Source organism: Canis lupus, chromosome 11 (assembly GCF_003254725.2).
Source record: "Canis lupus dingo isolate Sandy chromosome 11, ASM325472v2, whole genome shotgun sequence".
Lineage (NCBI taxonomy): Eukaryota > Metazoa > Chordata > Mammalia > Carnivora > Canidae > Canis > Canis lupus.
In genome coordinates, this window is record NC_064253.1 from 60,733,743 (window position 1) to 60,747,290 (window position 13,548).

General features: G+C 35.7%; 1 protein-coding gene across 5 annotated transcripts in view; it reads left to right on the forward strand.

The window, feature by feature from the left end:
* Nucleotides 1–13,548, forward strand: part of SLC44A1 (solute carrier family 44 member 1) — a 193,557-nt gene that overhangs the window by 93,986 nt on the left and 86,023 nt on the right. For all 5 annotated transcript variants that reach the window (XM_025433237.3, XM_049116336.1, XM_049116338.1 and 2 more), the window contains one exon: nucleotides 10,479–10,572. In XM_025433237.3, coding sequence (XP_025289022.1) covers nucleotides 10,479–10,572 — 94 coding nt within the window. The remainder of the gene's footprint in view (nucleotides 1–10,478; nucleotides 10,573–13,548) is intronic.

Consider the following 13,548-nt stretch of genomic DNA (forward strand, 5'->3'; position numbering starts at 1 on the left):
TATTCTTTCAATGGAATGTAATATTTTCCTGCCTGTAGTCTCTCTCTACTTCTAGCCCCTTACATATTGCTGCCATATTAATGTTGCCAGAGTTTCAATCCTATCAATCCCTTACTTAGAAGTCATCAGAGGAAAAAAAAAGGAAAGAAAGAAAAAAAAGAAAGCACTATATGTCTTACCTTGGCATTCAAAGCTATGACCTAGTGTCAAACTATCTTCTAACACGTTTTCTTGAACCCACTGGGTATGAGTCTTGGTCCCTTGAACTTGACATGTCATCTGGAGGGCCAGAAGAGAGTTAGTTCATTGTCAACTGTATTGCCTGCTGTGATGATCTGGGAAGAAATGCCCCATGCCGCCCTGCTGGTATGTTTATTTCCAGGCCATTATCCTTTTAAGTGATTATGATACTGAGTATGGCCTATTAAGGCAGTGTATAAGACCTTTCTGGTGAGTTTTGCAGCTTTTTTTTTTCCACAGTGTCTTACACAAAGCAGGTGTTCAAGAATATTAATGAATAAATATTATTCCAGAAAACAGACTTCTTAAATTGGTGCCTAACTATACAGGCACCCTTAGGCTTTTGAGGCAGCTGTTTGTAAAATAAGTTAACGTGTTAGGCATAAAAAAAAAGTATTAATAATGGCAGCTTCAAGAAACACAGCAGTGGAGGATAGAGAAGATAAATATTTTAAAAGGCAATAGAAAAACTATGAAATTGTAATAAAGAAGGGAGCCTTTGGTGGAGGGACCTAAATACTTTTATTTTAGTAGCAACCCAAAGTTGAAAATTCTGAATTTCTTAAAAAGAAATCTATGTTGTTCTTTGGATTGGTGACTTAATACTGGACCTGTAAGATTTAATTCCAACATTGTTCTTGTCATGGAGAGAATTCTGTGTCTATTTTGTGCATTATCCTTTTTCCCTCTTTTGTCTATCATTTGAGGTGGATATTGATTTGGAAGGAACAGATGATTTTAGTTTTAAGTGGGGGAATTTCCAAACCTGTAAGAAAGAATTGTCCAAAATCCACAACAGAGTCAGAATGTGAGAGCAAACTATAAAACTCTTAGAAGAAAACATAGGGGAAAACTTAATGACATTATATTGACAATAATTTCTTGGCTCGGAACCAAAAGCACAGTCAACAAAAGAAAAAAATAGGTAAATTGGACTACATCAAAATTTAAAACTTCTCTTCATCCAAGGACACAGCAGAGTGAAAAGGTAAATAGGAGAAAAGATTTGCAAATCATATATCTGATAAAGGATTAATATCCAGAATATATAAAGAATTTTTAGAACACAACAGGAAAAAAAAAAGTACCCAAAGTGGCCAAAAATGGCAAAGGACTTGAATAGACATTTCTTCAAAGAAGATACATGATGGGCCAATAGTAAGGACATGAAAAAATGTTCAATCTACTCATCATATGAGAAATGCAAATAAAAACCACAGTGAGATACCACCTTACACACATTAGGACAGCTTCATAGAGAAAAACCCAAAACACCACAAGACAGAAAACAACAAATGTTGGTGAAGTTCTGGGTAAATTGGAATCTTTGTGCATCATTGGTAGAAATATGGAATTGTGTGTCTGTTATGGAAAAGAGTTTGGAGTTTCCTTAAAAAATTAAAAATAGAATTACCACAGAGGATTTTAGGGCAGTAAAAATATTTCGTATGATACTTTAATGATGGATTCACATCATTATACATTTGTCCATGCCCCTAGTACTGTGGACTTTGGGTGATTACGATGTGTCAAGGGAGGCTCATCAGTTGTATCAAATGTACCACTCTGGTGGGGAAGTTATAATAGAGGAGGCTACGCATGTGTGGAGGCAGGAGGTATGTGGGAAACCTCTGTACCTTCCTTTAAATTTTGTTGTGAACCTAAAACTACTCTAAAAAATAGTCTTTTAGAAAGTAGATTACTGCAGCACGTGGGTGAGTCAGTGGTTGAGCATCTGCTTCCGGCTCAGGTTGTGATCCCAGGGTTCTGGGATCGAGTCCCATATTGGGCTCCCTGTGGGGAGCCTGCTTCTCCCTCTGCCTTTGTCTCTGCCTCTCTCTGTGTCTCTCATGAATAAATGAATAAAATCTTAAAAAAAAAAAAAAAAAAGAAAAAGAAAATTACCATATGACCTAGCAATCTCACTTTCCGGTATATATCCAAAAGAAGTGATGACAGGATTTCAGAGAGGTATTTGTATACTCATGTTCACTGTAGCATGATTCATAATAGCCAAAAGATGGGAGCAACTGATGGATGAATGGATAAAGAAAACATGGTATTAACCTTCAATGGAATATTCGCCTTAAAAAAACAAGGAAGTCCTGTCATATGCACTACAACATAGATGAACCTTGAAGTCATTATTTTAGGTGAAATAAGCCAGTAATAGGAAGATAGGGCGATGGTTTTCACTGACTATAGAATTTCAGTTTTTCAGATGAAAAGAAATTCTAGAGATCTGTTGGACAACAATATGCATATAGTTAACACTATATACACTGAAAAACTGGTTAGGATGGTCATTGTTGTATTACATGTTTTACCACAATTTTTTTTTTTTTAAAAAGGAAGGAAATTCTGATACATGCTACAATATGGATGAATCTTGAAGACATTGTTATATGAAATAACCCAGTCACCTAAGGACACATACAGTATGATTCTACTTATATGAAGTACTTAGGGTAGTCAGATTCATGGAGACAGAATAGAATGGTAGTTGCCAGGGGCTGCAGGGCGAGAAGAATGGGGAGTTACTGCTTTATAAGTAAAGAGGTTGAATTTTGCAAGATGGGAAGTTCTGGAGGTAGAGGGTGGTGATGGTTGAGCAACAACGTGAATGTATTTAAAGCTACTGAAATGTGCACTTAAATGGTGGTAAAATGGTAAATGTTTTATTATGTGTATTTTACTACAGTTAAAAAGATCATGAAAGAAAAAAAAAGATCATGAAAGAGAAAGATCCTGTTTAGAGTAGTAACTTTTTAAATGATAATTTTAAACCTTAATTTAAAATATAAGGTAAAACAACATTTTTCTTACCAGACTAAAAACGACAATATAAATCATTTCAAAGAGTTTTAAGTTTCCATGACAACATTTGAAAGGGCTTTTTAGCATTTACAACTATCCATTTGTGTGACCTTTTATTACCTTCACAAATTACTTAAAATCTTTATAAGGGAAAGCTAACTTTTAGGCTCCTGTAATAATGTTTGTAAGAAATGCATTTATGAGGCAAAAAATATTTCCTCAACTCTTTCTTTTAGATAAGAAAGAGGAGTTGTTTTCTTGGACACTGCAGTTTGTAAAACGCCTCCGTCAAATCTGTCCGGCTAAAATAGAAAATTTAGAAGAAATAGCTGGACATGAGATGGTCATGTGGAGATGCCATATTACAAAGAGCTTTAAAAGGCAAGCAGAAGAATTTAGACAAATGTAAAAGTCTAAATTCTGACACATGAGTTGAGTGGTAGCTGTACAAGCATACACTTTATTATTATGATTTGTCGTTTTTATATGATACGAATGTAAGTATGCTAGAGAATAAGTTAAAAATTGTCTTTTAAAGATTAAAGTTGTCAAGTACTATGACTCAGTACTAAACTTTTTTGGTTCTTTGTTTATTATCTTCCTGCAATAGTGCATGAGTTTCCTGTGTGGCAGGATTGCGCTCTTCACTTCTGTATATGCAAGCCCAGTACAGGACCCCACATAGTAGCTATTTATGTTTTTTGAAAGAATAATGGATTGGACTTCCCTACTTTAAAAAAAAAAAAACAGATTTTATTTATTTACTAGAGAGAGAGAGAGGAGAGAGAGAGCACGAGCAGGGGGAGAGGAAGAGGGAGAAGCAGACTCCCCTCTGAGCAGGGAGCTGGAGGCTGGGCTCCTATCCCAGGACCCTGCGATCATGACCTGAGCCACCCAGGTGCCCCTGGACTTCCCTCTTCATTTCTCTCAGCACTTCAGAATTTCTCATTCTCTCAACACGCTTTATCCTTCGCTCAATTCTGAATCAGCATCAGTTGCCACCAGGGTAAAATGTTTAGCTTCATTCTAACCAGAATTGATGTGAATCTTTGGTCATCTTCTTCTTCATCTCTCAAAATGTTCATCTTATTCATTCATTTCTCTCTCTATCCAGCTATCCACGTGATTATTCATAACCTTTTCTTTTTTCCTAAGCCCTCTTGTTTTTCGTCTTTCCTAACCTTGTGCCCTACAGAGAAAACTGCAACCATCTGGTGAGAGCCCTCACATGAGTTATTTTCAGGAGAGCATGAATTCCATCTTACTCTAATTTTACTTCCCTCTAGTACAAGTACAAGTTTCCTTCATACTTTATTATTGTTAATTTTGAAAAATCAACTAATGTGTCCATTGTAGGGGGGAAGAGAATGCCCGTCCCTCTGAAGCTCTTGTCAGCCTGATATGAGAATTTTACCTCAACCCAGCCTGGCCACGCCAGGTCGTAATGCCTGCTGGAACAGTCCCTTCCCTTCTTCTCTCCCTGCTCTGAGTCTGGCCCTTAGTTTGTCTTTTGCTTTACTCCGCTATCCTCGTTAGTCAGGATGGGTGCCTGGGTCTATATAAATCAGACTTAAGCCCTGCATTGTTCTACTGTGCCATTTATCAGTACCTACTTTGTGCCAAGCACAGTGCCAGTTGGCTTTTGCATGTCATTTTATTCTTTCTTGCAATCTAAATTCTAAACAGCAGTTTAGAAATAAGAACAACCTAAAAGCTGGGAGCCCACTGCATATTCTCAGTCGTTGCTAGTATTTTACACCTTTTGCATTACTCTTACCAAACTTTTTATGATACCTGATTTTTATTTTTCCTAACGGTAGTAAAATGGAAGAAATCTTATTTTTCTTGTTCATGTCCCATTTCCAGTATGTGAGAAATGATTCCCATCTGAGAGTGCTTCTTTGGTGCACTGTATTTTGTGAAAAGTCTGAGAGCTTTATGAACTACCATTTAGACCGTGTTCATACTTTGAGTAGGGCCATCCAGCGTGGTGCTTTCTCAGCAATCGTTGTTCTGTCTTTGAAAACCTCGAAAGATGATGTGGTACATCAGATAAAATTTGTGAATAGAAATAAGCCTTTGATTATCATTATCTAGGTGTTATGTTTAAAGTTAGTATCAATAGATGACCAGTATTACCCTCTTTCTTGCCAGTCAGTAACTATAGAACTTAAACCAGAGAGTTAGTATGTTTTCTTTTTGGCACAGTGAATCAAAAGATTGGACTTGATATCATTTATAAAGGAATGAAGTGATCAACCCTAGCAACTGTCTTAATTGCATCCAACTCAGAAGCCAGCAAGGGAAGCTTGATTGTTAAGGGAAAAAAAAAATCTTTACATTTCATAATGCAATTTTAAGTAATTCCTTCATTCAGCAATTAATTAGCACCCATTAAGTGCGTGCTAGAGAAACAAAGAAAAAGTACAGTACCCTTTAAGGGACTTGCATGATAGAAGACAAACTTTTCATTGTCCTTCACAATACCTAGGAGTCTTACACATAGATGCCCAAAATTAATTCACTCAGCAAATATTTATTAGGTACATAGTATGTGCTAATACTGGTTGACAGATAATGTCATACCACCAGCTAGTTAATGGGTGCTTCTTGGGAAATACATGCTTTTTTTTGCTGGTTACTGGTATCCTGGTTGTTGGCTTTCCTAATTAGAGAGAAAGGGGTTAAATTCATTGGACCTCACACAGCAATGTAATTTGTTTTTCATAATGAACACTGTTCTGCATTGGGAGATTTTCTTTTTTTATTAACTACAATGTTCTAAAGTATGTTTTTAAAGGAATCTTTGCTCTTAATTTAGTGTGTCCTACTAATATCATTGATAGCAAATCAAGCAAAATTTTAAAGCAAGAAGAATTAGCCTCCAACTTACCAACCCCATTTTGTATTTTTGTTTCAAATAATTTGGTGTTTTAGACCAGTAGTTATCAACTAAGGGTAATTTTGCCACTGTATGCCTCCCCCTACACCCCTCACTCCATACACATGCATAGCAGTGTTAGGAGACGTTTTTGGTTGTCAAAACTGAGTGAAGGGTTAGGGAGAGGGCACTGTAATCTAGTGGATAGAAACCAAGGAGACTGGTAAACATCCTGCAATGCACGGGACAGCTCCCTGCAAGCAAGAATTGCCCAGCTCAAATTGTCATAATACCAAGGTTGAGAGATTTTGTTTTACATAGTATAATTTGTAGTGAATAGTGAAAAGCATATAAACATTTTATATAACATGTAACACCCAAATAAGAGATTAAAAATAGGTTATTTCATTTTTTTCAATCAAGATGTCTGTTGTATTCAACAGATGGCTTTTGACTACTGTCTATGTGCCAGAAGAGAGGAGTCCCACATGTTTTGAAGGCATAAGATCCCAGTTCTCAAAGAGCTTGCTTTCTACAAATAGAGATGATATGTAAGCTTTAAAAAAAAAAAAACCCACAAAATAATAGACTAAGTTGTATAATAGAATTAAACAGTAAAGAGCTTTGGGTGCATCAGAGAAGCTTGATGAAGATGGTGAGGCTTGGTAGTTTGTAGAAATTCTGCTCAAACTTGAATACTCACTCAAATGGTAATTAGGAATGGATAATCCAAGCTGAGGGAACAGCATGTGAAAAGCACGGAAGTTTGTCAAACAGCAGGAATTGTAAGTAGTATATTATGTTAAAATGAGGCTGGAGTTTTTGGTGGAGGCCTACCTTAGGAGAGCTTTGAAGCCAAGGAGTTTGGAAATTATTCTGAGGGCCAGAGGATAATACAAGTAAGGACCATTTTACAAAGACCATTCTCAAGGCTGTGTGCAGCATGCAGAGAAGAAACCCTTTGGGAGAATAGTTTGTACCAATAGGAGATCTTGAAGGTCTGATATAACAGAAAGATCTGATTGTCAGAACTTGGTAATTTGAAGTCTTGAATACTATATGGAGACGGTGGCTAAAGAAGACAATAGAAGATGACCTCCCATTTCATCTTGGGGATTTTGTGGATGGTGAAGCCATTACCAACCATAGATGATGTATGAGAGAGGCAGAGCAGATTTGAAGAGTAGGTGACGGAAATGTCTTTTTTTTTTCAAACGTTGTTTTTGAGGTATCTGTGGAATGGATGTTTTTTGCCCAGAAGCTTATTGAATATTTGTCTGATTATGATTATTAAGAATGGCACAGAAGAAGCATTGTGGCCTAGGATGAAAGAATTTTATTTCTAAATTTGTCAGTGATTGCTTATAAGGCCTTAGAAGTATTACTTATTTTATTTCATCTGTAGTGTTTGGAGCATGGTGATGGAAACATACCTCTTAGAGGAATTCTTATAAGTGATATTGAGCTAAAGAATAAATAATTGAATATTATAAGGCATTTGAAAAATTATAGTAGTTAAACATTCTGGGGACTATAGCAACTGTTTACCAAGATAAATGTTTATATACCCAAGTTGGCTTCCTAAGATCACTCATTTTGAATAACATTGGCTGAGATGCATGAATTGCCTCTGGTGTGGTTTAGATAAGCTTTTGTTTTTGGTTTTAGACTCCATTACTCAAGTACGGTTTTCCCTGCCTTTTACATTAGAAGAAAAACTTTGTCTTACTCTTTATGACCAAACCTCTTGTGCTAAGTATTGTTTATACTATCACTATAAAAAAAAAATAATAAGATGGATACCACCTTAAAAGTGTTTGCTGAAAATGCATTAGCTAATAAACATGAAAAGAAAAACAATTGTAAAATGTTTGCCATTACTGGGTTGTTTTAATGTTTTGCATTGAGACTTCTGTATCCATCAGCCCTTTGAACAGGAAGCATTATAAGGTTTCTTCTGATTGTTACTACTCACACATTGTAAAGATCTTTTTCCTTTAATCTATTTAGTACAGGATCTATTTAGTACTGGCCTATGTCCCAGAATACCATCAGAGATAAGGCTATTATCCTTTCATTGAGCATTATCCTGGGAAAGTATTTATAAAATTGAACTCTGTTGCACCTGCTGACCTCCTTTTTTAAATGAAGAAAGGGTGGGGATGGAGATTATGTTCACTGAATTCAGACGGAGCAGTGTGTTTGACAGCCCTGACACAGAGTGCTTTGGTTCGGCCCTTTCATATTGTGCAAATCGATTCCATCTTGGACTCTGAAAGAAATAAGTTGACAATTCAGATCAGGAAGTTGATGATCACGTTGGGTGCTCTGCAGTTATTGGCACAGTTGCTGTTTTTTTCATGAGCAATTCTATAGTAAGACTCCCAGATATTTCAGGATTAATCTAAAATGTTTGCTTGCCACTGCTGTCATGTTTTCTCTAAAATTGCTGTAAATAGAATCTAGTGGCATTATCTTCAAATGTGAAAGGCTAATTTTAGAAGAGTTAGTTATTTAATATTCATGCTTAACTTAAAATAATAAGTCATTAAAATGGAAAAGAATGTTCAAAAACAATTTCAGAAACTTCGTTTCCTACAGAATCTATCTTAAGAAGCTGAAGAAACTTGAACAGTGCCATGTAACTTTCAAGTATCTCTCTTAAAATATTTTATGTTGTCAAGGGACACCTGGATGCCTCAGTCGGCTAAGCATCTGACTCTTGATTTCCACTTGGGTCATGATCTCAGAGTCCTGGGATAGAGCCCACGTTGGGTTCTCCGCTCTGCAGAGAGCCTGCTTGTCTCCCTCTCTCTTTGCCCCTCTCCTTGTTCTCTATCTCTCAAATAAATAAATTAATCTTTTTAAAAAAAGTATCTTACATTGTCAAATTACGTGAAATATCTTTATATAAAATAGATGCTGTATGTATTTTTTAATGATGATATTTATAGCCCACGTACTTAAATACCTAGCAAGTTGGTCGCTGGTTTTGGAGCAGCATTACTGAATAAAATGCAGGTTTGTGGCTTTTTAAAAATTCTTTGGTTGGTAGGACCAACCATGTATTCCCTTCTAGTTCTTTCTTATATCTTCACGTGACATTTCTATAATTAGCTCAATGTTAAAACCTGCTGTTTTCACTTCACCTTTTTTCTTCAACTTTTTCCGTGGTCATACAGTGTGCAAGTCCATTGTTACTGTAATATAAACACAAAGCTATTCCATTTATATTTAATAATAAGTATTTGACCAAATTTGTAATCTGGTAGGAACTATAATTAATAAAATATAAATCGGTTACCTGATAGAGTACAGTAGGTCCTCAGCAAAATTAGAACTAGAACCTAGGTCTTCTCAGTTAACGATATCTATTGTATGACAAACCTGACAACATTCTAGTTGCCATATGACAGAATTAGCAGGCCAATAAAATAAGACTTATCAAGGATTTGGTGGACTGCATCCATCTGAATTTTATATATTATTGAGATACCTATTAGCCACAGAGACCAAGAAATAGATGGCTGTTTGCATAACCCAGTTTATGATGGAATATGAGCTGTCTTAAACTATCTGAAAACAGAGTCCTTTAATCAATCTGTTAAGTTTATTTGCAACTAGTATTTCTTGCCTTTTAAATAAGGAAAAAGTGGTGTATTGTCTGAAAGGATATATGCTATGTGCAGTCACTTAAAATGCTTAGTACTGGAAAGCATAGGGAAGAGGGACAGCAAGTATAGTTGAGGGTGGATTTGTAGTCAGAGATCTAGGGGTTCAACCCCAGCTCTGCTGCATAGCAGCTGTGTCATCTTGGGCAAGTTATGTACCTTATCTCCTAGCCTCTATTTTGTCCTCTCTAAAGTAGGCTTAATAACACTTGCATAATAGAGTTGTAGTCAATACATAGTTAATAATATGTATGAGATGAGAAGAGGGCCCTCCCCCCAACCACTCCACCAATGACTTTCTAAGAGTTCCCAGTATGATGAAAGGAGAGGGCAGGCCCCTTGTCCTTCCCCAACCTTCCTGCTGGGATGAGAAACTTGCATGGGGAATAGAATCAGCCTTGGGAATGGGCTGCTCTTGGCCTGATCCTCAGAAGTGCTGAGGCTGGCCAAGATGGTTGGCTTCTTCAGTAGGAGGATTTTGTCATGTTTCTATTGTTGTGTTGTTTGGAGACATTCTTGGACACAGTTTGGTCAGTTAAAATTAAAAGTTGACTCTTAAAAAAACAAACAAACAAAAAAATATATATATATATATAGCACCTGATATGTGGCAGACACTCAATAAAGTTCTTGTTGTTATTACCTTAATATTATTAATTAAAATTTGCATATTAATTACCTGAGAGGAATCCATTTTAAATGATTGAGGATTGATATTAAAGACCAAATCAAATTCTTATTAATTCTATAGTATTTGAAAGTTCGATATGTTGAATTAATATTAGCATATAAAATAAATACAGTGGATCAATGAGACAATTTATTTAGGCTCTGTTCTCTTAGCTAACATACAGCTTTTCTTTCAACAGGCTCAGCACTATGTAGCTACAACCTAAAGCCTTCAGAATATACTACATCTTCAAAAGCTTCTGTTCTGTGCCCCAAACTACCAGTTCCAGCGAGGTAAATTTTATTGTATTTTGTTCACTTGTGACTTTTGTTTTTGTAGGTAGATTTTAAACTGGGGAAAGAGTAACCTGATATCTGTTGCTCAGGACCAATACTTTTACAACAAAATTTAAAAAGTAGTACTAAAAATGACAACATGTCTTTCATATCTTAAAACACACACAGAGGAAACAACTTTTTCTCATTCTCAGATTTTAAATTGCTTTTGGGGGCTTACTTTTTTTTTTAATGCCATAATTTTTAAGTATGTAGAACTACTGAGTCATTGCAAAATCTAGAAGCCAAGTCTCACAGTCTCCAAAGATGCCTTGAAGTTGATCCTTATAATACTTCCTAGGATTATTTTTAATTTACTTTGTAAATGTAGAAAATATGCCAGTGACTGTTCTCTATACCTTGTTGCAGGCTGTATTAAGGTACATTCTCTATAATAATACACTGTTTGCCATATCTTATCCAAGGTCTTACTCAACAAACATTTATTATTTCAGTACTTACTGCATATAATGGATACAAAGAAGAGACAAGAAATACTCTTTGTATTGAAGGATCTCAGAGTAGTTATGAGTAAAGCCAACTTTAAAATTATAAATAGGTTTTTTGACAAGGAAATAAATTTGCAGGTATTATAGAATATATCCTCAGAATTAGATGCATAGGATTTGGAGCATGCCTGATCTTGAGAACCTTAAGTGTGTATCACTAAGCATGTATGACACGAGTCAGCTTCGCCAGGAATACGAAGTTGAAACCACTTTTATTATATCTTGGTATATTACAGCAAGCTACTGATTAAAATTTTGAGACTGATTTTATGTGTGCATTCCTTTGGCTTGCTTATGGTTGTAACTTGTGCTGCTTTATTAACTTGAATGAAATTTTCTGTTGGAAAGTAGACAAAGGATATATCCGTTTAATTGATGTCCAGCTCTTTTAGTCTTGTCAAGTCACCATTGAAATTAAAATGTAAAGCCTATGAAAATGAAAATTAAGGGACTGTTTTAAAAGATACTAAGTAGGACCTATAAATTATGGGCTTAGACCAATAGATAAAGAGACTCCATTCATGACCATTGAGAATAGAATAGAGTCATTGGAGAAAATTTATCAATGTAAAAACAGGAAAGGCTCTGTCCTCTTATCAACTCAACTGCTAAAAAGCCTGTTTTAAATGCATGCTATGAGTATAGAGTCATATTTTAAGGCATAAACATATTATAAAAGGATAACCAAAAGCCTAGATGTGAGGATGAGGTTGCTCTGCTCCTGTGTAATATGGGTGGGACAGGGGTTCAGGTAAATCCTCATTCACCTCTGACCTCTGGCTCTACCATGTTGATAACTGCCTGTTCCTGATTATCTATCTTAGGTGTTCCATTCTTGGCTGTACAGAACTCACACATCTCAAATACAGTGTCCTAAGGGGCATTCACTGAAAGATGAAACATAGTATTAGGGCTTGAGTTTTAAACATGGACAAAAAAAAAAACAAAACAAACAAACATGGACAGATTTGTCTTCTAGCAAGATCATACACTAATGTCTCAGTAATCTAAGAAGCAGTGATGACCCTATGCCATCTTAAAATGGACTATACCCAATGTTTATGCTGTATTTAAAGATCCTCATGCTTAACTTATTTTAGCATACCTCATAGTCTAAGTATCTTAGCACTTTTATCTGAATTCAACCTGTTGGAAAGTAAAAAAGAAGTGACAGTTGATACAAGAAAAATCAAGTTAGGACCTTGTAAATACCATTTAGCATTTGGCAAGCAAAGAGCAAAGATCAGAAAACAGTGAATGTGTTTTAATAAAAAACTTGGGGCAATCCCACATTCTTCACCTCATATTAGATATCAGATCTTCAAAGATGAGTAAGATCTAGTTTCTGTCCTTAAGAAACTCTGTCAATTAAAAAAAAAAAAAAAAGGAACTGGTTTTGGTGACTTTTTTATATACACTAGAAGACTGGCACCACGCAAACCTATGATGCAGGCAAATGGCCCTGAGCATTGTTTATATCTCTGTTGCTCTCCTTCTAGAAGCACCCTAGCAGGACAGAAAGAGCTGAACTTTGAGTCCAGATAGGCCTGGGGGTGAATTCTGTGTCACCACTTGTTCTTTGTCACCTTGGGCAAGTCTCTTCACCTCTCTGTGAACCAAGCATCCTCACATGTAAAATGAGAATATTAATACCTCTATCATGGAATTGTTGTAAGAATTAAAGTAAAAAAATAAAATAAAATAAATAAAGTAATATGTTTTAAGCATTATTGTGCTTGGCATCCGGCGTAGGGAAAAGTATTTCTCTTAACCTCTAGAGCCTCCCCTTTTGCCCTTCACCTTCCTGGGTACGTGGGCACCTTCTGCTATTGAAAGCAATGCCTTGTCTTAGAGAAAAGCAATTGTAAACTAATTTACAATAAAACACTAACACTACACAATTGCCAAATGATTACTATTTCTAAGAGCTTTTGAATTTTAAAAGCAAATGCCTGGAAAGGGCAATGTTTAATCCAAATTTGTAACTGTTGGTGGCATGCTGAGTATGGTAGTGATAGGGAGACTAGCCCTTACACTTAAAACACTTAAAGGTTTAGGTGTAGCTAAAGAAAACTGCAGTAGTAGAAATATTACATAAATTCAGTTTACTCACCAGACGTTTATTTTGATACTTCTGGATGCCAGAAAGGATATTAGGTGTTGGGGAATTAATAGTATGATATGGAAAAGAGAAACTAATAGCCAAGGAAAAAAAAATGTTATATATTCATATTTTTTAAATGAAGGATTCAATGTAAATTAACATTTATAAATCATCTACTGTGTGCCAGCCACCATATGAAGCTTCTCATGTGTATTGTCTTATTTAATCTTCACAAAAGCCTATGAGGATATTGTTCCTGATTTATAGATGAGGAAATAAAAGATGAGAGAAGTTAAATGTTGTGCAAAGTCACACAATTAA